We start from the raw sequence: 25,008 nt of genomic DNA, 5'->3' as shown, positions 1-25,008 counted from the left end.
AAAGAAAATTTAACACTGTGCAAAAGCAATCGCTGAAACTGAGGAGATATTGACATGTTTATGAAAACAAAGCCCAAACCAAAAATCATTTAATTCTTTATGTTTGAGCAACTTGGGTTTTTTTTCTAAATTCCAAGAGGATCCATCCAGACATTAAGTGCTCATGAGATTCAACGTCCTTTAGAGCAACAGAATAACCAGTCGCATGATCCTATTTTCAGTCATTCATGTGATTTATCATTCTAAGCCTGTGCTCTCAACTTATGACATTACCATTCACACTATCTACAGCTGAGAGCCCTTCACAGTGTTATGATACTGTTGATAGCTTTATGAAGGGACTGCTACAATTGGCTGGCTAATTCTAATAAAAGGGTGAAGGCCACCTTTTTTCCATAAAAGCACTTGCTTCTTTCTCTATAGAGGTTAAAAAAAGCAAAAACCTCTGTGTTTTCTTTTAGAAACCACTGGGATGAAAAAAATCAGGTATATTCATTTTTTAAAGTTATTGTCAATTATTAACAAAAGGCAATTAGAAAGGAGGAAAATCTATAAGGCTGACTAAAAGAAATTAGTACAGAAACTTTAACAAAACTGTTAATAGTAGGAGCTGAACAGTCAAAAGAGCAACAATCCAGGAGCGAGATGGATGTTTTAGCGACAAAAGAGCTGAGAGGTAAGGAGAAAGACAAAGGTACTGTAAAGATACAACATCCAAGTAGCTTGCTTAAAGGTTTGTCTTCTGAACTAATGCTGAATAAGAACCTACCTAATCCTTGCACCTACAGAAGCTCAGTTAAGCTCTTCAGAAACCCTGAAATCAATTAATGTATTATAATATATAGCGAAGCATGTAAGACACACAAGAAGTCTGATATTGGTTATAATGACAAACTTTTATCTTAAATGATGTCCTAAATATAGAAGCAACAGGTTGGAGAGAGCTGTAAGTATATCCCTAGTTCCCTGCTAGCAAACTACAGAAGGAAACCTTAGGATGTGATTTTTTTCATTGTGTCTGTGCATATAGTTCTCCCGGACATATCCAAGTGTAGCTAACTCTGATTGGGAATTCTCTTATACTCCTGGAATTCTTAATTTAGTCCTTGGGTCAACTCAGAAAGAGTTATGTAACTGTGTACCTAAATAGCTTTTTCTATTTATATGCCACTATAGATAAAACTGCAAGCTAGACCCTCCTTTCAACCAAACTATATAAACTCACTCCTTCAGCTTTTTGTTCTGAATTTTTGCTGCGGGTAAATGAGTCCTGTAACAACTTTGTTGCTCAAGACTCTCTTAAAGTTACTTACAATAATACGAATGTATTGTGTCTTCTTTCTCTGCTACTTCTACTTGTTGATCTTGAAATCAATGTTTGGCATTTCCTGCACTTTGCTTTATCTGATTGAAGAAATGCTACATAAAACCACCGGGAAAGGCTCATTGTTAACTTTGTAGGAATGTACGTGCCCCGTTAGCACATTCAAGCGATTCATTCGCAAAATGCCTCGACACGGTGCGCCTGAGGTTATGCTCGCCCTGTCTGGGGTCCACCTTTATTTACCTTTGAAAGGCAGGAATTCTCCTGCTCTCCCTGCTAGTACTGGGGCTTCAGCGCAAAAATCTGGCGATGCCATCCATAGGTCAAACTGACCGAAATCCTGGTCACGCAGGCTCTCCCCACAGCCAGGGGGAGAGTCCTCGCTAAGGAGCACGCCGCATCCCGAACGGAGCCGGTAAGCCGACCCCGAGCGCCGTCATGAAGTGAACGACCATGTGTGCGCGTTGGCCGAGGCGGGACCCTCCTCCCGCGGGGCAAGGCCGCGGCAGGAGCGGCGGCCCCGGCTCTGCCCTGGGGCGCGGGGCCGCCCGCCGCGCTCGGCACGAGGAGAACGCCGGCGGCGGCTGCGCGAGCGCCGCGCGGAAACGTGCCGGAGCTCCAAGTTTCCCTTTCCCAGGGAAAATCCCCGCTCCCCGCGCCGCCCAGGGGCTGGCACTGCGGGCGGGCGCCGCTCCAGCCAGCGCCGCGACTGCCGCTCCTCCGCGGGGACGCCGCCAGCAGCGGGGCCCACCCGGCATCCCGGGCCTGGCCTCTGCCGGAGCCTCCGGAGCCATCGCGCCCGGATTGGCTTCTGCGAGCGAAGGGGGCCATATTGGATCAGCGCGCCCCGCCGCTCGCGCACCATTTTATCGGCTCCGCGGCGGCTCCCCCCGCCCCCCCCCCCCGCTCAGGGCTGCCCCCTCCCGCGGGGGCTGCGGCGCGAGGTGAAGGCGCCTCGGGAAGGAAATTCGCACGCTCCCGTTTCCCCTCTCCGCCTCCCGCGCACACCCCGCCCCTGCGCACGCCCCTTCCCCTGCTCGCGTCCTCACTCCGCCCTCCTCTTCCTCCCCCCGCTCGCGGCCCCCTCCGGCCCCGCGCCGCCGCCGCCGCCCCCCCCGCCCCGCCGCCGCTCACACCCCGCTCGCTCCCGCCCGCCCTCCCTTCCCGAGGCGCCGTGTCAGCGCGCGGCGGCGGCCCCCGCGCGGGCGGCCAATCAGCGCGGGGGTGACAAATATGCAAATGCGCCCCCCGGCCCGTCCCCGCGGGTTCGCTGGGGCCGGTGGGGTCGCGGCGCGGAGCGAGTGAAACTTCGCCCGCAGCGCGGCCGCCCCCCCCCGCCCCGCTGCGCGGTGGGCGGCGGGAGGAGCAGCGCCAGCCGCGCCGCCCTCGCCCCTCTCCGCCGCCCGCCTCTCCCGGCCTGCGCCAGCCGCCCTACTGCCCGGTAAGTGCCGCCCTCGGCCAGCGGCTCTCTGCGCGCCCGGGGGGGCGGGGGGAATCCCCGAGGGGGGAGGGGAAGCCGCCACCACCGCTCCTGCCGCCGCCTCTGAGCCGCCGCGTCTGCCCGAGGCCGCCCCGGCGGGGAGCTGTCAGGCGCGGGGCATCTCCTCCTCCTTCTTCTCCTCCTCCTCCTCCTCCTCCCCGCGCGTGTGCCTCCTGCCGGGCAGCGGCGGCGGCTCCAGGCGCTGCCGCCGCCGCGTAATGGCGAACCCGGCGGTGAGTACGTGCGGAGGGACGGGCCGCTCTCCGCCACCTCCGGAGCAGGCCGCGCTCCAGGTGCCGGAGACACCGGCTGGCCCCGGCGCCCCGTCAGCACCCCCCCCCCCCCCCCCCGCCCGCCCCTCCTCCCGCCGGGAGACCGCGCGGCGCGGCCTGCTCGCCGCTCGGGCTCTCCCCGCCGCCGCGCCTCGACCTGCTTCCGCCCCTCGCCGACACCGGCGGCGTAGCCGGCGGGCGCGGGGCTCCTCGTCGGTCCCTCGCACCTCTCCGGCGGAGGTGGGAGGAGGAAGAGGGGCGGTGGCGAGGCGAGCTTTTCCCGGGGGCCGCGGGGGTGGAGAGGGGCAGGATGGAGGCGGCGGGGCGGGCGCGGGGCGCCCAGGGATGCGGTCTCCGCCGCCCCCTTCCTCCCTGCCCTGCGGCGGGGCTGTGGAGGCGGCGCGGGGCCCCCGGGCGGAGGGGCGGCCGGCGGGTGGGGGCAAAGTTTGGAGGGGAGGAACTGGGCCTTCCTGAGGCAGCAGGGCGAGGGAGAGGCCGAGTGTCTTGCCCCGGCCTCGGTCAGGTGGGAAGATGGCAGGGCGAAGGGAGGAGGGCTGGTCTTCTCCCTCAGGGGACTCGGAGGAGAAGGTTGGATGTTCCTCTGTCCCTCAGCGAGAAGGTGGCCGTGGGAGGAAAGGGCTGGGTGGGGGAAGGTAGGGCAACGATGTCCCCAGCCACCATGTGTCGTTTGGGAAGGGGGCTGTGTGGCGGGGAGGGGATGTGGCACCCTCCCAGGCGGAAAAGCGGGAACATTGGACCTGGTTTCTCGCTATGCGAGATAGTAGAGGTGGGCAGAGGGAGGAATTAAAATAATTTCCCAGGGCAAGCAAAGCAGTAGGAAAAAGAAGAGCTGCTTTTTGGCAGCCCACGGGCTTGGATCCATGACAGCAGAAAACGTGGGAGCTGGGAAAGGAATATGGAAGGGGTGGCTTGGCATTGGAAGAGGTGTCTGGGAGAGAGGGAGATGGTCATGCAGTCTGCTGTCCTTCTGAGCTGGAAGATTTCTGGGGAGAGGAGAACTGGTGGCGCATGGCCGCAGGTTCCCGCTGCATGGGTGGAGGCTTAAAAAGGGACTTGGCTGTGAAAGTGCAAGGTTGGAATTTATGGACTGGCATTTTCCAGGTAGGAGCTACCAGCTGACTTCCTTCGGGGATGATAGGGAGAGGATTTTGAGGCTAGCTCGGTGCTGTGTGTACATAGCACTGGGTGGATAGGTGGCATGCGTCCTTAGGGGAGAAATTATGCTATTTCCTGCTGAGGCTTAAAGCAGTGAAATGTGAAAACCTCTTTGTTCCCTCTTCACATACAAATTTTTTTTGTGAACAGGGATAAAAACCAGGTGAAGGGTCCAGAATTCTCTTATTTGGCTGTATAGCTTTGACATTGAGGTTGATGCATACACTTTCAGTTTGTAAGAAATGGTTTGCACTCCTCATTGTCTGTCTCAGAAGTGTCTCGAATCCTTAGTAATTATAACTTCCTTCAGTTCATGAAAGTTGTTCAACTTCATCAATGAGAAAATAGAGCTCAGTCTCTCCCCCTTATGTGGAAGAGATCTCAACCCTTTAGTGTTATAATGCGTGCTCGTGGGGGACAATATAACAATCTGTGTAAAGGGATAAGGTTTCTAGTTCTCCTCTTGTGTCTTTTTTGAGACTTTGTAAGAAGTAATCTTCCTCTCTCAGGAAAACCAGGCCCATCAGTCCTGCCAGCTCTCTGCATCTGTTTTTAAACCTGCTTCATTTGACACCATCAAGTTCCCATTTGACAGGTGTGAGATAAAACAATTATTATGATGAAATAGTTATTTTACATAAGCATTTTTATCCAAATACAAATATATAAGTATGTTTATCATTCAAGGCAGATTATTAACATTCAGTCATCTTTAAGCAATATCTGGATTTTTAGCCTGGCTCTGATTTTTAATTTATTGGTGCATAGATGAACTTTTTGCTAGTTTCTTTCGCAAGGTAAATATTTTAGAATTAATAATTATTCCTATCTTATACTTTGTTAACTGTTAAAATATGAGTAGCAATTAGTATCTTTTGTTTTTACCTATTCATAAAGTTTCTACACACCCCCAACTACTAAGGACTTTTTCATTGTTTCCTGCATCTGGCAGATGGGACTTCTGAAGCACCATGGACTTCACTGCCCAGTTTTTGTAAACCAAAGAGCAAAAATTTAATATACATGTTCCTAAAAGTTAACAGATTCAGGGATCTGTGTGTCAGGCCCGATGTATAAATCAAGGAGTCACAGAGAAGTTAGTGGCAAGTAAGGTAGGGTGTGAACTTCACATATCAACAACTTTGTGGTTACTGCCCGTTGTGAACTCTCTAACCTTCAAGTAAACGTGAAGTAGTTCTCTCTTTTTTTCTTCATTGGTAGGTAGGCTACATCAATTTACTTTGCGTTTGTAAGATGGCAAGGGCAGGCACATAAGTAGTTACAACGCGTCTGCGCTGGTTTAGTTTGTGCTGACTGACTTGTTTGTGTTTAACTAAGTAGTTCTATTTATAGGAATTTATGCTGCTCTTCGTGATGAAGATGTATTAACTTATTTCACTCTGAGTAAGCTGTCATTTTTACTGTGAAAAGAACTGGAATTTTCAGCCTTAAAATTTTTCAGGAATTTTGAGGGATCTCGGCACCTACTTGTTTCAAATGAGCTGCTGGTGCTAAATACTCCTGAAGATTAGCCCAAGAGTTCAGTCATGGAGAAATGTTGATGAAATCACAGTGTGGTTTTTAAAAAGTATTTTTAGTGATGTTATCTAAAAGATGTATGACATGAACCACTACTGAGAGACTATGGAGGCCCTAAAACAGGCATTGTTCATTTGTTTCCTTTTATGAGAGAGACACGTTAGTGATGCAGGCAGATTAAAACAAAAAGATTGACATGCTGCTTTAAAATTGCCTTGTTTGTGCAACCCATAAAGTAAATAGATGCACTTTTGTTATTACTTGCTTTATAGGCCTAGTTCTAAGATATTTTTAATTTTTTGGTGTATATTACAGTTTTAACAATACAAATTTTCCCTATAATTAGTGTATATGTACCCTTCAAATGCTTTAAAAGTACAGGTAAGGTGGACAATTATATATTTTATGAGTCTAGATTCCCTACAATGCCATTTTTCTTTTACATCAGTCTTGTAGCGGTAAGTGCCCAAACACTGCATCGTTGTCTGTCTTTGATACTTTTCATGCAATTTAGAATAAGGATAAGTTGGATCTGGTGGAATCAAGTGGCATGATCCTGTTCGTCACTCGATTGCAGTATTCTGCTTTTTTCCACTGCTGTATATGAACTAAATTCTCAGTGCTGTTAGATAGTTATGTTCATAAGTAATCCCGTTGAAATATTTTTCTGTGTTTAACTGAAATAATGGTAACTCTTAGCACTCAGTTTATTTTCTAACCAAACTACTTTTGTGGATGCTTTATATTCTTCCACTGACCTATCTATATTTGTCATTTCACTGGTTTCGGTTCTATCAAACTGTGGAGCTATGAGCTTAATGAACACTTAGAAATCTCACGCTTCCACGGGCTCACATAGCATACTCTGATTCTGTTCTCTAGTACTCTTCCTGTAGTTAGAAACAGTGTTTCAGGAATGGCGGGTATCTGTGTACACATAAACAGGTGATGGAGAAACCATCTGTTTATCGATTCTTGAGTGCTTGACTAAATAGTCAGCATTATTGGGAATATTTTAGGATATTATTGAAGTATTCTCTTTCCCTTTTGGGAAAAGATGCTATGATGCTAAAGAGTAATTCTTTTGCTGATACAAGCGCCTCTGGAAAGAGTTTGCAACTCTTGCTTTGGCTGAAGGAATAGCACAATTCTTGTATTTTGTCCATCTGCCCAGTTCATAAATGTGAGAGTGAGCTGGCCAGAAGTCAAACAGGCTGAACATGCGACTTTCTTATTTACAATAGTGCAGGGAGGAGCAATCTTTCCTTAAGCAGTACTTTTTCCTAAGGTATTACATGAAAAAACTATGCTGTGGTTGACAATGACCGTGTTTTTGAGTGACTGCAGTGCTGAAAACTTGCAGAAGACCAACTCTAAATCAAACGCTTTTTAACAACGTGGTTAATGAAGCTAGGGCTTGACTTCTGAAATATTAGCGTCTTAGTAGTACTTTTGAAACATACATATAGTCATATTCAAATGGATACACAACTGTCTTAAAACGAGCTTTAGTGAAGAAGGAAAAGGCTGCTTTTGGCAGCTCCTTGGAACCGGTTCACCTTTCAGTGCTGCCTTTACATTATGTTCACTTGCTAAGCTGCAAGAAACAAATTACAAGGGAGGAAGTGTTTTAAACTCAGAACTCAGCAGAGCTCTGTTTGTGTGATGTGGCATCTGTCAGTGAGCAAGTGTGTTGAGATCTTCAACTTCATTCATACACATTATCTGAGATGCTGAATATTAATGTCTTTACATGCATCTTTTTTTTTTGAAGATACATGTTTTTGTTTTAGTCTTAAATCAGCAGATAAAATTTGAAGGAAGGTAGAAAAATGTTCCCCATCCTTTTTCTGAAAATAAATAGTAATTTTGACTTTGTTCTTTATCTCAGTCATATTAGAAAATGTAGTAACTCTGGTTACCAAATTATTTCCTTCTGCAATGCATTCTTGGGTGCTTTTCCTTGTGTTGCATGAGCAGTATTAAAAGGTTGGTTCGCTCTTTTATGTTGGTCACTAAAATTCAGGAATTCCTCCAAAATTTATTCTGCAAATGGATTTTGAAGAGTAAGTGATTTTAGTACATTTGATACTTAACACCCTAATGAAGAAAGTTTTAAGCTTCAGAAAGATTACATCTGTATAATGGCGTGAAAATGTACCCATCTGATATTCCATATGTTAGAAGAAATCTGAGAATTAAATAGGATATGTTTTTGTTTTCAGTTGCCCTGAGTAAAGCCATTGTAGTTAGTGACTTCCACCAACAGTACAAACAGTGTTAGGTAAGACAGTGGGCCAGATTCCATATCATATGATGTTGCTGGTATCGGCATGTAATTTTTGAAAGTGTTTTTTGTTGGTTTTCAGAAGCTAAACTAAAATTTAGTTTCAGAGCCAGATTTTTAGGTAAATTAAGACTTAATTCATAGTTGCCCTTGAGGAACAGATGAGTATTGTCCCATTTAGCTGGGGAAGTTTTTTAAAAGTCCACTTTGTCAGGCTCTTGTGGCAGAGTATTGATGTTACAGTAGAAGTCGTCTGGAGTCTGTCTGTTGCAAGGGAATTCAGGAACATACCCTGAGTGTGCTGGAAACCATGAAACAAGATGCACAACGTTGTTTTGCTTGAGTTATTATCAGTTTTAATTGATTTCCTAATCAATTTAGGAAATCATATTTTCATAGTACATTGAACAAATCACAAACTCAGTGTCTTGCTTAACACATGCTTGACAGGAACTTTTTTGAGAAATTTTCATATCAAATCTCTTTAGACATAGGGTTTTGTTTTGTTTTTTTTTTTCAAAAATAGAAAACTTGTACGCAACCTCTCTCTGAAAGGTAGAGACTTCTGTTCTAAATGAAACTCCTTATGCCAGCTTATGTAGTGTGGAGTGAGAAGTCTGAACCTCTTCTGTTCAGCAGAGTGCTGTCACGGTTTCCTAATCTGCTTGTGCCAAGACTTGAAGTTGTGCTCCTTTTTTTCACAGAGAAGACTTCTCTCTGTCAGTGTCAAGTCTTCACAACTGTTGGTCTGTGCTCATAGGTCATGATCCATGGGCATCTGTAAACCAGCCATGATCTTTGCATTGTTCTAGTTGGTACTTCCAGGCTATAAACTTGCAGTAGTTCACAAAGATGCTTATCAAGCTAGAACTGAGAATTGTTGGAAGTTAGTATGGTATCAGATTGTGAACTGAGAGAGGGCTATGCTGTCTCTGATGTTTTGTAACGAAATCTTGGTTTAGGCCACATGTGAAAATGAGAAGGCTTTTTTTCTGGTTTTCATTGCAGATGTTTCTCTACATCTTAAAATGGCAATGTAGTTCCGCAGGAAAGATACCAGAATTCAGAAACATATTTCTTAGGTCTAATTTAAGGTGTAATGCTGAAATTATGACAAAACTGTAGAAGCTCTATAATGCTTACATTAGAAATCTGAACAGCACGAAGAGGATTATCTTTTTAAACTTCATAAGGAAGCTTGTGTAACTCTTTCTAGAGACCAGAAGTAAACTGTGAATTACAAATACGTTACACTGAATATGTTATTTTAACTCTTTTGACAATTAAAGAGAGTAACATGAGGCCTTAATATTCTGTACAGACACACTAAGATTTGTGGACAGATGTCTTAAAGAAAAATTGGTTTTAGCAGTATTCAAGCCTGAAGAAAAGAACATGGGGAAATTTTATCTGTGTTAGAAAAATAAGCAGAAACTCACTGAAGTCCCAGAATTTATGAAATTGTTCACAGGTACACTTTGGAGAAGCAAAATGACAATGATGTTTAAAAAGCAGGACTAGCTAATAGTACAGCTTCCTTCAGTAGTCTTGTGGCCAAAGCCCTGAACTTCTTATCAGTTATTTTCACTAAAATAAACAGACTTGGGGATAAACTTTGTACTTTTCAAGAAGATTCTCCAAACTTTTGGTGTTTTTCTAGCTCACAATCAATTGTAGCAAATTAAGATGTTGTCATTCTCTGTATTGTTATTGTCCCTTTGTTGCAATTAATGCCCACGAAACACAACAAAATAGAATGTATGTATGCACCTATATACAGCCCTTGTAAGGCAAAGTCTAATAGATTTGCTTAAACTAACAAGAGGAAGAGTCAAAATAAATTGGGAGACTATACACTGACGCGTGTGTGCATGTTTTGTTCTGCAGGCTGTGCTTTGAGGGCAATAACCTTGGCACAGAGGTGAAGAAGGTAGTTGAAAATAGAAAATTTAACAGCATCAGTTTAAGTTTCTAAAGGTGTTTGCAAAGACTGAAGACATAAAGGCACACAAGGATTTTGTACAAAACTAAATTGTTCTATTAAATTCGCATGATATTTTAAAAAAACAGAAATGGGGGTAAAGTGGTTATTCTAAACTAATTGAAATTAATAGTTTGTTTCCCGTTACACTAATGTGTATAAAAGACTATGTTTTATTGTTCAAAATTTTTTATCAGTAATGCTTTAGGATTCCATCAAGAACATAAGGAAATCCATGTGCGCTTAGGGAAATGTATTTTTCTTTCAGTGTTTTATGTTTTCGGTCTATGAAGAAACTGTATTAGTTGGGCTGTGGAAGATAATTTCTTAGAAACTTTCTAAGATAGCTTTATATGTATCTAGCCATGCTTACAATAAATTTAGTTTTGGTTCTGTTCAGTAAAGTATAAGCTTTGTTGTCTATCAGTGAATTTTCCTAATTCAAGATTCAAAAGCAAATGTTAACACTTTTTTTATAAAGAAGACTTTACAGAACACTTGTTTACCACATCACATTTGACATATGTATACACATATATATTTTTATATATATGTCATTAAATTTTACGTGCGTTATAGATTATTTGAGAATCTGTGGAGACAGATCCTGTTTTGCTTCTTAGGAAGGCTCTAAGTTCCTTTTGTGCAGATTTCTCTTTGGCACTTAGTGTAACTATCAGTGATTCTTTCACTGTCTGAAGTATTTCTTGTTTTTTACATTTAGAATAACGTGTCATGAATGTATATTTAGTTATGTATGTGTTTTTCTTCTTTTCAACATAGGATTTTTCAAACTTTTAAGTACTCCACAGTTGTCTCCATATTGGAAGCTGTTCAACTGGACACTGTCCTAAAGAGTAAGAAACATCCTTTTTCTATTTATTTTGAGGATTCATGAAGTATTCAGTTGAGGAAGGATCCAAAACAGCTATGTTTTGGGTAGCCAAGAACTGAAGATTGTGTTTGTGTTGTATGGTAGTTAAAGGGGAATTAGGTTTCGTTTTTTTTTTTACTGTTGAACTCTTACAACTGAGATAAATTACTTGCAATTAAGCTTTCAATTTTTCTTTTTCCAAATTAAAATAACCTTTTTAATGTCTTTATTCGGTTAATGTATATATTGTACAACCTTATAGTATAACTTTGTTTAGTCAACAAAGAACTTTTAAATAAACAGAAGTTTAGGAATTAAAAAAATATATTGGAATGCTGCGTAAAAATGACAGTTAAACAATTTCAAACTTGATTCTAATTTCTGGCTGTGAAGAGGACTTTTGCGTGATGGCAGCTCTATGTACAGGGCTCTTTCCATTGGCAGGTGTTTTTAAAACCTAACCGCAAAACTTTTTTTTTTTTTGGTCCTTATGTTTTGTCTTGAAGTTGCCCTAAAACTTTGAGTATTTTGGCACAGACTCTGCCCTTCAACCTTAGAGGTTTATAGGGTTGGGTTGTTCTTCAGCGGTCCTGTGAGCACTTTAGTTGCCTGTTTGTCAGACATGTATAAAATCCTGGCTAGTAGTGATTGTGTATTAATTCTGATGTTCTTATTTTTATGGTATCTATTTTTGAGTTTTGAGTATTGCATTTGAATGTATACTCTTGCAGTTGGTTATTGTGTGACTTGTTTACCGTGGTTCATTTTCAGGTCTCCAATGATGAGGTATCCATCTGGATTTAAAGCACATCTCTGAGCTTCTTCATTCTTCATTAGAGAGATGTGTTCTATGTTCATGGGTAAGGATATTTTTCATCTTGACTTGGGTCCTTTTCTTAAATATCTTGTGATACATTTTAAATTCAGAAGATTTCAGCAACTTGTTTTTATGTCTTACAGGTTAATCAGATACTTTTAAAAGTATAGAGTTCTTTAGGTGCCTGTGCTAGATCTTAATTTTGACCCAAGCTAATTAGTAAACTTTGGTTCATATATCTAAGTATCAATGCACTAACTAAATCACTCGCTTAGTATTACGGCTAGAGAAACAGCATGGTGGTTTAAAAATTGGTCTGTGATTTGAAATTCCTTTTCTGATATATTTAACAGTTCTACAGGCTTTAATTGTGCATCTCACCGTACGTCTTTTGAATTTGGAGTTTTGGGAAGAAAGAAACTCTGTTCTGGAAAGCAACAAAAGGAAAGGACCTGAATTTTGTGCAGTTAAAAAAACCCAACACTTTTTTCCAATATTTTAAACCATATTTTATCTGTAGTATTACAGTAATGACAACTAATTTGTAGAATTACACACCCCCACTTCAAAATAGTAGAAACAGAACAACTGAAAAAATCTCACTAGAAAATACAGACTTTTCTAAATACTACCAGTATTTTTAATTTTTATAGGACTCTAAATAAAACAGTTAAGATTACTTCATACATTACGGAATTTGTTATAATGTGTTCTCTGCATATATTAAGCACTGATAGCTGAAATATCATTTTGAGACTTTATGAATTTACCTTGAGCTGAAAATTAATGTTAAAATGGATCTTTTAAGGAAGTACAGTAAATGGCTCAAACACATGCTGTGGGACTTTCTGATATCATGCTGTTTTGTACAGAGAGTTCTGTGATACACTCTTTGGTGTGGTTTTGCTCTGTTCAGCTTGAGCAAAGCTGTTCTCAATAAAGAAACTGCCCCACTCACAGTTAAGGCAAACATCTTTGAGAACAATAGAAATTTGTCTGTAGTTGTATTAGAAGATGGATTTTCTTTCCAAGTGAAATGTCATTTGTCATGTTGGTTGACTTGAACTTTTATGAATGACCATAGCAATTAACACTGAATATTTTTCTTTTCTTGCATAAATCTTTAGTATTTATTTCCCAGAGACTACCTGTAAGAGAGGAGGAGAGGTGGCAGAAGGGAGTTTGTGCATGTCTGGGGAGTAGAGGGGAGAAATAGTTACATGAGGGGTTTGGTGCAAGCAAGACCAGTGTAGGTATGAGAACAAACTACTCTGAATTACTATGACAGGCACACGCAAGCCAGTTAGCTCCAGTTTTATTCACTTACTCAGAGCTGGAAATGTAGCCATGAACCCAGTCTTGGAAATTTAATTCAAGATCATCAGTTTCAAATCTTTCTCTTCCTATTCTTCAGATCAAAATGCAAGGTACTTGAGTTATCTTTTGAGTATTTAGCATGATGTCTGTGGGCTCTGTAGCAGAATATAATTCTAATCGAAACTGGTATGTTGAGGGTATAATTTTACTAAAGGGACGGCTCATTACTGGAAAATAATTATAAATGCATACCAATGAACAGCAATTTTAAATTAAGATAATGCATATTTATATATATAATTGCATGTGTGTCTTTTTATTTAATGAAACAGGCTACTCAAACAAGTTTTCTCCTAATTTTTGTGATACCAGTAAGAGAAAATGCATCTTTTCCAATCCATATTTAGCCACGGATACCATTGCACTCTTGTGCAAAGACTTGCTTATTCCTTTCTGTTAGGGAATAAGAGTTCATCTCTACTAAATATTCTTTTTTTAATCTTCTATGTTTCTGGGATTTCAAGAAAGTGGTGCTCTCCCTGTGTGCATTTTAAATTTAACATATACATTGATCTTTAAATCTATAATAGAATATCATTTATATTGGCACATCAGTGGGAAGTCACTTACGTATTTAATTTGCTGCAGCTTTTTGAACTCGTTCAAAGCTTTTGTTATAATTAAATCCGACAAATAATGATAGTGTAATTGCCTTTTAGTATTGGGGAGGGAATGTCTCTATCGCTTCCACATATTATGCAGAAATGATCAGTTTTTTGAGTATCTGTTTTTTAACATGCTGTGTTGTCTTCCTCTTGACGTGGTGTTCCATCTGCTAATAGATGGGCAAAATGCTGCTGTGTGCTACATAGAACTTAGCAAACAACTGTTTTTTCAGTCTCTTGGGCAGATCTCTTGTGTGGAAGCAAGTCTGTTATGCCTGTTTGCATTGCTTTCCCAAAAAACCCAAAACCAAACCAAAACACCTACTTTGCGTGCATATAATTTAAAACACTCCACTAGTTATGACTGTCTTATTTACCCCTTCTGTGTTCTTTACCTGTGCACTGGATTTCTGTTACGTCATGCTTTTATGACTTCAGTTTTAAATCCTTCTGTCTGCTAACTTGTCCCTAGCTTCTTTCTGAATGGCTTCCACTATTTGTCTGGGGAGCCATTGTTTCAACTTTTGTGAAAAACGGCCAAAGTCACTGATTTCCTCTTACCTATGATACTGTCAGACATCAGTCATGCGAAGCAGTGATACTTAGTCTATCAAGGTGTGGAAATGTGGGTATCATGGTAATGTGCTGAATCTTTACCTGATTTAGCTGCTTCTAACCAGAGTAGCCTGTTTTCTGTTGTCACTTCATAGAAAGTAATCAACAATGCAATTAATGAAATAGAACACATCAGTAGTTTTTCATTTCTAAGTGGTTTTGAATATAAGAAGGAAAATTTGAAAAAAAACCTAAAAGTTTAAAAAAGTTAAAATTACAGTAGTAGTACATGAGAGCTGCTTTTACAGATTCAGAGGAACAACAATCGTGCATGTTTTACATTGTTTGTGTTTGAAAAGATAGTTTTAGACCATAAAGAAGACAACATTGTTTTTAGATTAAAAACATGGATTATGCAGAAATTAGTATTTTTTTCATTCGCTCAGACTTGTAAGATCTATTTTAACACCATTTCTCCTATTCTCATAGTTTGGTTTATATCTTTAGTTTAAAACAGATGTCTTAATGTTAAGAACTAGTAGATTAAAGATGTATGGGTGTTCAGTTTAATGAATAGTGACCAGGTGAAAAAAAATAAGAGCTGGGAGATGTTTTGTTCTGGTCCAAGTGTATTTGCAGAATAACTTAATACTTCTTGGAGAAGATGCTATGTTTTCTGTGAGACATAAAATGATACAGTTGACAATCTGAAAAAATGTACTGTTTAAATCCTAGATGCTTTAGCATATCTGAAGATGCCAAACCTTGAAATGTGTTTCAGCTTAACTTGGGGAATACTGTTGATGTTTCCTGGTTATTAATTTTAGAAAACTTCATGTTATTTAAAAACAAAAGAAACACACAACCTTTTTTCAGAATAGTGAATCTAATGTATGATTTTGTTACACAACCTTTAGATAGTAGTTACCCTGTAGTAGTAGTAGTAGTTTCTGTTGCTCAGTTTTCTTCATAAAATCAGCTTGATTGGTACAAAGTTGAGGGTTGAAAATAGAAAGGGAGAAACTGAATACTAGCAAGAAACATTGCTGAATGCCTCTAGGTTCCATTATATTTAAAAACCAAACCAACACCCACTGCAGAAAATTCTAAATTTACCCAATATTTTATTGTTGGTAAATGTTGAAGCAAATCGAGCTGATAGGGGGCAGTAACTTCTTAACTTCAAGTACAGCAACTGCAGTGATCCAGTTGCTTTATGGGGTTGTACCTCTATTGTGGTGCTCATTTTATTGTCTAGAATTGGTCCAAGCAGTGCTTAGACATCGATGCTGTAGAAGAATCTTGCTAACTTTAAGCTGGGTAAAGATTAATATTAAATCAGTACACAATAATGGTAGAGAATTTAGACATACCAAGTATTAGAATTAATATAGTTTTTACAAGAAGTGTAACTTCTTCACAAATTCTCGATGTAAGAGGGCACAAAGATGTCAAATTGTATTTGCTAAGAGCAGTCAAACTTTAGATTGTTGTAAAATGGAATTACTTACCATAACAGTGACTGCTTGTGGTGAGATACTTAGTTTTGACAAAACAAAGATTTTCCTCTTTAAGGAAGAACTCTTTTTTTTTTTTAAACACGTTCTGCTTCTTTTACTGTAGTTTGCTTTATTGAGTAGGGATTCAAAACTAGTTTACCCATTCTGATTAAAAAAAAAAAAGTAAGAAGTTTTCATGTCAGAACTTTGTTGTTTCATTAAGTTGGATGTGAGGAGGTAGGTTGTTTTTTTTTTTTAAAGGAAGAGACAGAAAAAATAGTACTTGTGTGCCAGTTAAGCTCAGAAATGCAACAGAGTTTGCCTTCATGTGCCTTCACAGTTCGCAAGCTGAGCATGTAATGTTTCTGTATTCGAGTATAGCAGAGAGAAACAAAAGGGACAGTTGTTCAGTAAATTTGGAAGATGACTTTGTGTGAAAGGCTGGTTTCTCCAAATCAGATATTCTTGAATTTCCAAGTTATACTTTTCTTTGGGCTGAAAAAACATGATGGCTTTTGTAGACACTGAATAAAAAGGCTAGAGGTAAAAAAAGTACTGCTTTGGTCAGAAAACAAGGTGTCTTTGCAACAGAGTTGTGTTCAGGCTATCTACAGTGGTATCCTTCCCAAAAAGAGTTTCGAGTTGTTTGGTTTTTCACTTCATGATCTCCTCTGTACAGAAAAGCTTTCTTCATAATAAATTTACATTGATCTAATTAGCCTAGAGAGGTTTCTTACGTATCTAGCCTTCAGATTTCTCAGTTTGGAAGTTCATCTGTGCTATCCCTCTTGTTTGGGCCCTTGAAGTGAAGCTGGCATCTTCAGGTTGTGTTTCCTTTTTGTACCTATTAAGAATTATTTTTTTTTCATGAAGCCTTTTCATTTTAAAAAGTTTGTGTTATTCATCTAATTTCCTCCTTTTTTTTCCTTATGCTGAAAGAAAGTAGGCAAAACTAAGTTTAAAAGTGTTTCTTGGGTTTTGAAGAAAATTTCGATGAGGCAAGCTCAGAGTAACAGTGTAGCAACTGCAGTGTTGCCAGCTGTTATGCCTGCTTTTTTTTCCATTTTTTTACCATGAAGATACTCAGTCAATGACACACGAAGAGATTGTCTGGCATGTGTTTTTTAAATACAGAATTGTTTTAATCCCGTTTGATAGCTCTAGGCTACTATGCAGTTAAACTCGAGAGCATGAAGAGTAGTTAATTACCATAGAGTAGCTGACCTGTAAGTCACTTACTGTATGTAAAAAAAAAAAAAAAAAAAATATATATCTGTACGTCCTATTATATCTATGCCGCTAAAGATGGAAGAAATATCTTTTTTCCTATTTTTTCAAGTTAGCACAAATCGAATAGCCTTCCTTACAAATCGCAGTGAATTATAGTTTATATCTGGGCATAACCAAGGAGCTGTATGCAGTCTGCTGAGCTATTTGTATTCAGTCTTAATACGTAAACTTTTATCGATACAGGCTTCAAATCTGCGTTTTTAACAGTAGAGTCCTTGATAGCCTGGAACATGACATTTTACACATGGTTACCATAATTTCCATCTATCTTTCCCCAGATGGGGGTTTCTTTAATTAGATCATTTGTCTATGTCTACGATATTCTTTCCTTGTACTTAATCTGACTTGGTTGTCTTCTCTTAGCTAAAATAGCTCTTCCCTGACTTATCTTTTGAGTAGAAATATCCTGAGATGAGAGATTACTGTATTAGAAATGCTCCAAAACCCTAAAACCATGCTACATCATCTGCTTGGATCCTGATGTTGGTTTATCAGCTGTTGGTAAGGTGTTTGATACTGGGAAAGTCATCATTCTTTTCTTTTTAATCATAAGCAGACAACTTAACCAGTGTTAGAAGATAATGGGGTCTAATTTATGTTAGTGCTTCCTTTAACTTGGGACTTCAAGAAGTCCTAACTTGAAGCAGTGAGTTGTACATGTATCATCTGGAATCCGTGACTACTTTGCTATGCTAAGCTGTCACCTTCCTAAGCTTCTGTGGCTTTTTTATAGCATGTTTGTTCTCTATACTCATAGTCATTAACACTCGTACCAATCCATACCTGATAGATGTCACCAGTTATCATAGAACCGTAGTATGATTTGAGTTGGAAGGGACCTTAAAGATTATCTAGTTCTGACGTCCCTGCCATGGGTGGGGACACCTTCCAATAGACAAGGTTCCTCAAAGCCTCGTGCAATGCGGCCTTGAACACTTCCAGGGATGGGGCAGCCACAGCTTCTCTAGGCAACCTATTCCAGTGCCTCACCATCCTCAGAGGGAAGAATTTCTTCCTTATATCTAATCAAAATCTCCCCTTTCAGTTTGAATCCATTGCCCCTTGTCCTATCACTACACACTCTTGTAAAAAGTCCCTCTCCAGCTTTCTTGTAGGCCCCCTTTAAGTACTGGAAGGCTGCTAGAAGGTCTCCATGGAGCCTTTTCTTCTCCAGGCTGAACAGCCCTTCTCTCGGCCTGTCTTCATAGGAGAAGTGCTCCAACCCTGTGGTCATCTTTGTGGTCCTCCTCTGGACTTGTTGCAACAGGTCCATGCCCTCCTCATGTTGGGAGACCCAGAGCTGAATGCAGTTCTGTGAGAGGGGTCTCACGAGAGCAGAGTAGAGGGGCAAAATCCCCTCCCTCGACCTGCTGGCCATGCTGCTTGTAATGCAGCCTGGGATACGGTTGGCTTTCTGGGCTGCAAGTGCACATTGCCGGCTCATGTTGAGCTTCTCGTCAACCGTCGGTGTCTTCCAGTGTGATACGAGATCCATCTGTCCTTTCTCCGCATAGACCAGAATGCGGAGAATGTTTTATATACCCAAACACTCCACAAGTTTTATTAATTTAGGTTAATCTTTATTCTAATTACGGTCGCAACACTTTTGTGGACGAGGAGTATAAGCAGAACAGGTTTTCATCAGCTTGTCAAAGACTACTTTGTACTTAAAAGGTTCAACATGAACTTCGTCCATCAGAATATTTCAGATTTTCAGTGTGTCATTTTCTGGAATGATCCTATACTCAGGTGAATTCGTTAATGAAGACTTGCAGCTGAAATGGAGGAGAGCATTAAGGTGAGCTTTAGTAGTTGGGTCAGGAATTAAAAGCTGTGGCTATTTTCTTTACTTTTTTTTTTCTTTATAGTAATTAAATACATGCATTGACAGGATAAAGAAATGATTATTCCATGAAGATGCTTGTTTAAAGTGATGCTCCTCTAATCCAGAGGTTTACTGGTTATCTGGAGAGGTAAATTACCAGACGCACTTTCATTCATTTCCCATTCTGTTTGATTACACTACCAATAGGCAAAATTTTAGACTAAATTTAAACTAGCCATCCTTCTTAGCTCCTCTTGCCTGAAATCCCTGATGGCAAACTGATTCATTGGTGATCACTTAGTGATACTATGAATAAATAGAAAAACAACTTGTGCTTCAAAACTAGATAAGTGTGTAAACTCCGTTATTGAACCAAAGGTAGTTCTTTTCCCATGTTTATCTTTGGCTGTATCACTGTATTCATCCTCTTGTCCTTCCTTTTAGTAAGAGTTCTATTATGTATTTAAGTGGGATAAAATACAAATTTTCAGAATCTTACTTGTTGCAACTTATTTAGAAGAAACAGATTATCTCAGCTTTTCCTACTGAAGTCAAGGTAGTTTTGTTTTTACATGTAGTTTGTAACATCTTAGGTTTCTTGTTTAAACACACAGAATTATTGTGTGCATTTTATGTATGATATCATTTCTTTCTACGAACAAATTTTAATTCTGGACTACTAAAAAACCACTTTTCTGTTAGAATTTGGTAGTTTTAATGAAAATGGCAAAGGAGAATCTAAAATTGTGGTTAGGTAATAGAGCAAACAATGAAAAAAATGAAATAATTAAATTTGAAACATCAAATGTTACTTCAATTACATAAGGCACAAAAACAATGAACACTGCACAGGGCATCGAGTATAAGCAAAAATAACTGAATTGATTTGTGGTTTAGCTGAACATTGTGAACAAAATATCAAAAGTCTGTAAAAGTGTTGAGGGGGAAGGAGCGATGAGGAGAGTCATGAAAGTAATTTTTCTCTCTTTTTTCTTTCCCCCCCCCCCCTCTTTTCTCTCCTATAGGATACTTTAAGACTTTAAGATGAATGTTTCATCAGAAGCACTAATGGATGTTGGCATGCCTTGGATAAAGTGGTGACCGCTGGATGTCATTTGTTTCTGTTCACCGCAGAGAGCCAAAATTGACTCCGTTTGGAGTTGAGCAAAAAAGCAGTACAGACCTATCAAGATGACTGATCCTATGATGGATTTTTTTGATGATGCCAATCTTTTTAGTGAGACCTTAGAAGGTTTGTCAGATGATGCCTTTGTTCAACCTGGACCTGTTTCGCTTGTTGATGAATTGAATTTGGGTGCAGAATTTGAACCTTTGCACATAGACTCATTGAACCATGTGCAAGATGCTCAAAATCAACAAAAGATGAGTGAGTTTGATCAGCTGAATCAGTATGATTCTCTGAAACTTCACTCAGTAAATCAGTCTTTTAATAGCTCAGCTGACAATGTCTTATCACCACACTCTCAATTCAATTGTTCACCAATTCATCCGCAAAACCAGTCTAATGGGATGTTTCCAGATGTGGCTGACGGTAGTCCGATGTGGGGTCATCAAACTGCCACAACTGTTTCAAATCAAAATGGGTCTCCCTTTCACCAAGGACATTCTCAGTCTATGCAGCAAAACAAAAGCTTTGTAGCACACCATGACTTTGCCTTATTTCAGGCTAGTGAACCGCAGCATCAGTGTGCCTCGCTACGGTCGCAACAAAGCAGAAACAACACGGGGCAAGATGCTCTGAGTCAGCCAAAAGACTTCATGGAAGTTAACGTATCTACTTCTCACAGAGTCAGTGTTAACCACCCGCCTCCAGTTTCTAATCCATCAACTTCACAGCAGCCTCTGTCTGTTCAACAGTTTTCTCAAACTGCAAGTGCTTCAGTACATTTTTGCGGGAATCAAGAAGGAAATTTTGGTGGACAGTCCCCAACTATTACTCCATGTTCTGTCAATAACAGCCAACGATTTTCATCTCCTTATTCTTACTCCAGTAACCACATTTCTCCTACCAGCCTTCTTCAGTCTCCAACAGCTCTTTCTACTAGCCAGCAGACACACTCTATCTCTGACTTTACTGGAAGCGATGCCTTTACATCTCAAACAGGGACCAAGCAAGAAACAGCTGAGCACATGTTGAATTCTAATACACCTCTGAATTCAAGTAGTTTTCAGATGTTGCATTCTGCGCATCCTCAGGGCAACTTTAGTAGTTCAAAACTCTCTCCTGTGAATATTAACTTTCCAGCTTCTGCTGGTTCTGCTTCTCAGATAAGCCATTTCACTGACCCTATTGAGAGCAATGGTTTTACGTCTTTAGATGACAACTTACTTCATCAAGTCGAGACTCATAATGAACCATTTACAGGACTTGACCCAGATGACCTCCTTCAGGAAGACCTTCTGCCACAGTTCGATGATTCTGCGTTTGTTCAGGATAGCACAAGCCATGTTTTAGAGCATGACCTAGAACACCACATTACCCCACAGCAAATAACACAGTCATCTGACCTTGTTCGGGCACAGTCTCAAGGACAGATCCATCCTTGGCCTTCTTCAGTTTCTAATCAGCATCTGCAAGACAGAAGTCGTGTAGCCTTACAAGGACAGGTATGTAGGGATTTGGGGGTGGAGGGTTGAGCTGTTTGATTTGGTTGATCTGGTGAAATGAATAATAGTGACTGGTGCTTGTGTCTAAGCATGATAACTGAAGTTCAGTTTGACCCTGAAGAGGTCTAAGATACAGGTAGTTTAGGGGGAAAAACCACCTGTTGATGCAGGCCTTGCTTTCTCCTGTTGGTTTCTTACCGTTGCAGAACACAAGATTTATGTGGTCTGAAATATTTATTCAGATAAAATGGTGCTGGTCCTTCTCCTGTTTGTATTTCCTAAGTACAGCAGAGGAAATTGATTGCTTTATGATTTTGGTGCAAATATAATGATTTAATGTCTTGTAAAGTACTTATAGCAACATATAGAAGCTTTAATAAGGCTTATATGGCTGATTTCCTGCAAGAATAGCACTGGTTTTCTTACCAGTCCTTTGCTTGGTGTCTTTGTGCTTGTGTTCGTTGGCTAAAAATACAAACTTTTTTGTTGTTGTTTTTGATATGATTAGTGATCACGGAAAACATGTAAAAGGCTATGCCTATGTTTGATTTTGTTACTTTTAGCTAAACCAAAAAACTTTGCACTTGTTTTAGTGTAATGTGAGCATCTACTGCTGGCATTAGATGATTAAGGGAGTGGAGCATCTGCCTTATGAGGAAAGGCTGAGGGAGCTGGGTCTCTTTAGCTTGGAGAAGAGGAGACTGAGGGGGGACCTCATTAATGTTTATAAATATGTAAAGAGTGACTGTCATGAGGATGGAGCCAGGCTCTTCTCACTGGCATCCAATGATGGGACAAGGGGAAATGAATATAAGCTGGAACATAGGAGGTTCCGCTGAAACATGAGGAAGAACTTCTTCCCAGAATGGGTAACAGAACGCTGGAACAGGCTGCCCAGAGAGGTTGTGGAGTCTCCTTCTCTGGAGATGTTCAAAACCGCCTGGATGTGTTCTTGTGTGATCTAATCTAGGTGGTCCTGCTCCAGCAGGGGGATTGGACTAGATGATCCTTTGAGGTCCCTTCCAATCCCTGACATTCTGTGATTCTGTGATCTACTGCAAGTATTAAAGCCCTCTGCATGGAGGATAGAATAGCAGAAAAATTATGTTCTGTTCTTTTAATGTTACATAAGAGAAACAAACTTTGCAGACAGCGCTTTTCAGATTATCTGAGATAAATCTGAAATTATTTTACATTGTGTGAGCATTGAAGAGTTCAGAGAGGCAATCCTTCAGCCTGTTTCTTATGAGTGCTGTCTCATAACATCTGTAACGTAGTGAATTTTCAAATAGTTTTAATTGAGGTATTAAATCCACTTTTTTAATGCTGAACTTTTATCTTTGTATCATCACCTTCTATATAAGTGTCAATAAATTGAAATGTAGACTGGTGCTTCTTGATTGCTTTGGTCTCTTACGAGAGTAGCTGCACTTCTAAAAAATCAAACAAAATAGGGCAAGTAAAGCTATTTTTTCACAACACTAACCAGCAAAATCATGTTTTTATTACAGCTACTAGAAACATCAGCATATGTGAGATTCTTACAGATTTTTCAGCTCAAAAAATCCTATATAAAAAAAAAGTACATCTTGAATATAGGAGAGACTTAATAAGCAAAGGCACAAATAATTATTCTTTCAGCTTTTAAAATTAATCAGTCTTTAAAGCAATTGATATGATTTTGGAGACTGGTTGAGTGGCTTTCCTCCTTAAGGCCTCAAGAGTGGTATCAGTGACTGCATTACCTCTAAGTTAATACCTTAACGTTATCACAGTTTGGCTCTGCTTGGTAGCTTCCTGCCCAAATTTGATTTGACAGGAATGACTGAAACTTCTTCAATTATATGATTTGGCAGAAGGAGCTGTAGCTTCTGTATGATAAATGCACATACTCAGGTGCCATGGCTGATTATCTAGGGCTTCCAAAATTGTGAGACTGTTGAAATCCATGTACATGTGAACAATGAAAATAGGAATTTTGATTTTAAACTCCTGTTTTAAATTCTGGTAGGAATTTAGCTTGTGTTTAGGAAAGGAGAGGGATTATAAATGTTTTCTAATTTTCAATCTGTGCGTTGAGAAATAGAGGCAGCTCTGACATCAAATCTATACATGCAGTCAGCTTTAAAAGGGTTATAGTAACTATATTAGTTATCTATACTCTTGGTACCAATATTCTCTCTACCTAAGAGTATAGAATGGTGTCTTACTGGAAAATATTATTGGGAAGGAAAGGGACTTAATTACTGACTCTTGCTTCTACTTAGCTTGTGGGACACAGGCCTGTGAAGGAGGCAATGTAGTGCTTTTTTTTTTTCTCCTCCATTAATTTTGTCATTAGTGTAGAAATAAGAGTTTAACATGTTTGATCTTTGGTCTTGGTTCAGTAGATTACTTCTCTATTACAACTTCTGCTTATGTTTATGGAACAAGTAATTTTCAATTCCTACTAGTGAAACCTTTTCTGTAAAACTGTGGTGTGATGTTACTGGAACATGTATGCAGCTGTGTATTTGGGGATAGCTTGATGAGCTGAGTGATGCAGTAGGTGCATTCTGTTGGCTTTGATAAACATTTCTTATTTTTGAGGTCAGGGAGGGGAAAGAAGAGGGCACAGCCCAAGTAGCTACTCCTGTCAGTTATCTCGGTGACCTAAGGACACTTGGTATAGTAGCTACTAGTGAAACGTGAGCCTGTTTATTACCGTGTGTACAGTAGCAGAGGGGGCAGTGCCCGAGTTCCCTGCTGGGAAGCGGAGCAGCAGAACCCGGAGTCAGGAACAGTAGCGTGGAGGCTGTTGGTCACCCCTCATACTTGGGGTGAAGGGTGAAGAGGAAGTGGATTCCAGGAAAAGTGGGAGTGGCGAGAAATCCAGGGGTTATTTTCATTTGTGAGGAGCATGTGGGATACAAACCAGGTGGCGAAAAGTAGGTCTAATAAAACTTTCTGGTGCTGTGACTTTTCTGTTGTATGCATCAGAACCTTTTGACACTTGCTTCGATCTCACTGCCATCAGTTTTAGCACTTTCTTCTGTAACTAGGAATAGAGGGAAAGTTCTAAGGCCTGTGGAGAGTGTTTTAAGTTTTTTGGGGTTTGGTTTTCATTTTTATTGTGGTGTGAAAACAAAGCAACTTTACAGTATTTAAACTTTTTTTACTTTTTTTGCCTGGAACTCTGAAATGAAACAGACAGAAAACAGCTATAAAACTGCTTGGTTTGGTTTTTATTATTCGGGATGTGCAATAAGCTGTATAAATTGGATTCTGACCCTGAGTTTATCTAATAGGACAGAAGTTTAATGTTTCCTTCAGAAACTGGTTGTGCAGTGGTAGCTGTGAAACTATTGCTCGGAATGTATTGATGGGGGAGTGAGAGAAGCAAACCATGTAGAAGCCTCTTTAAATCAGCTGTGTAAGTAATATGAGTTAGTAATAGAAGAGTGTAGTGATTATTGAAGCTAAGAAGTTTCAGATCTGCC

General features: G+C 40.4%; 1 protein-coding gene across 1 annotated transcript in view; it reads left to right on the top strand.

The window, feature by feature from the left end:
- The first annotated feature begins 2,726 nt into the window (after positions 1-2,726).
- CHD9 (chromodomain helicase DNA binding protein 9) overlaps positions 2,727-25,008 on the top strand; it is a 98,225-nt gene continuing 75,943 nt past the window's right edge. The window contains exons 1-4 of the mRNA XM_086621060.1: positions 2,727-2,765; positions 10,843-10,916; positions 11,705-11,793; positions 19,927-21,529. Of these exons, the coding sequence (XP_086477186.1) occupies positions 20,093-21,529 (1,437 nt within the window). The 5' untranslated portion in view covers positions 2,727-2,765; positions 10,843-10,916; positions 11,705-11,793; positions 19,927-20,092. The remainder of the gene's footprint in view (positions 2,766-10,842; positions 10,917-11,704; positions 11,794-19,926; positions 21,530-25,008) is intronic.

This window comes from Tauraco erythrolophus, chromosome 15 (genome assembly GCF_009769465.1).
Source record: "Tauraco erythrolophus isolate bTauEry1 chromosome 15, bTauEry1.pri, whole genome shotgun sequence".
Lineage (NCBI taxonomy): Eukaryota > Metazoa > Chordata > Aves > Musophagiformes > Musophagidae > Tauraco > Tauraco erythrolophus.
Note: the sequence above shows the minus strand (reverse complement) of the source record. Positions and strands in the feature narration are given on the sequence as shown.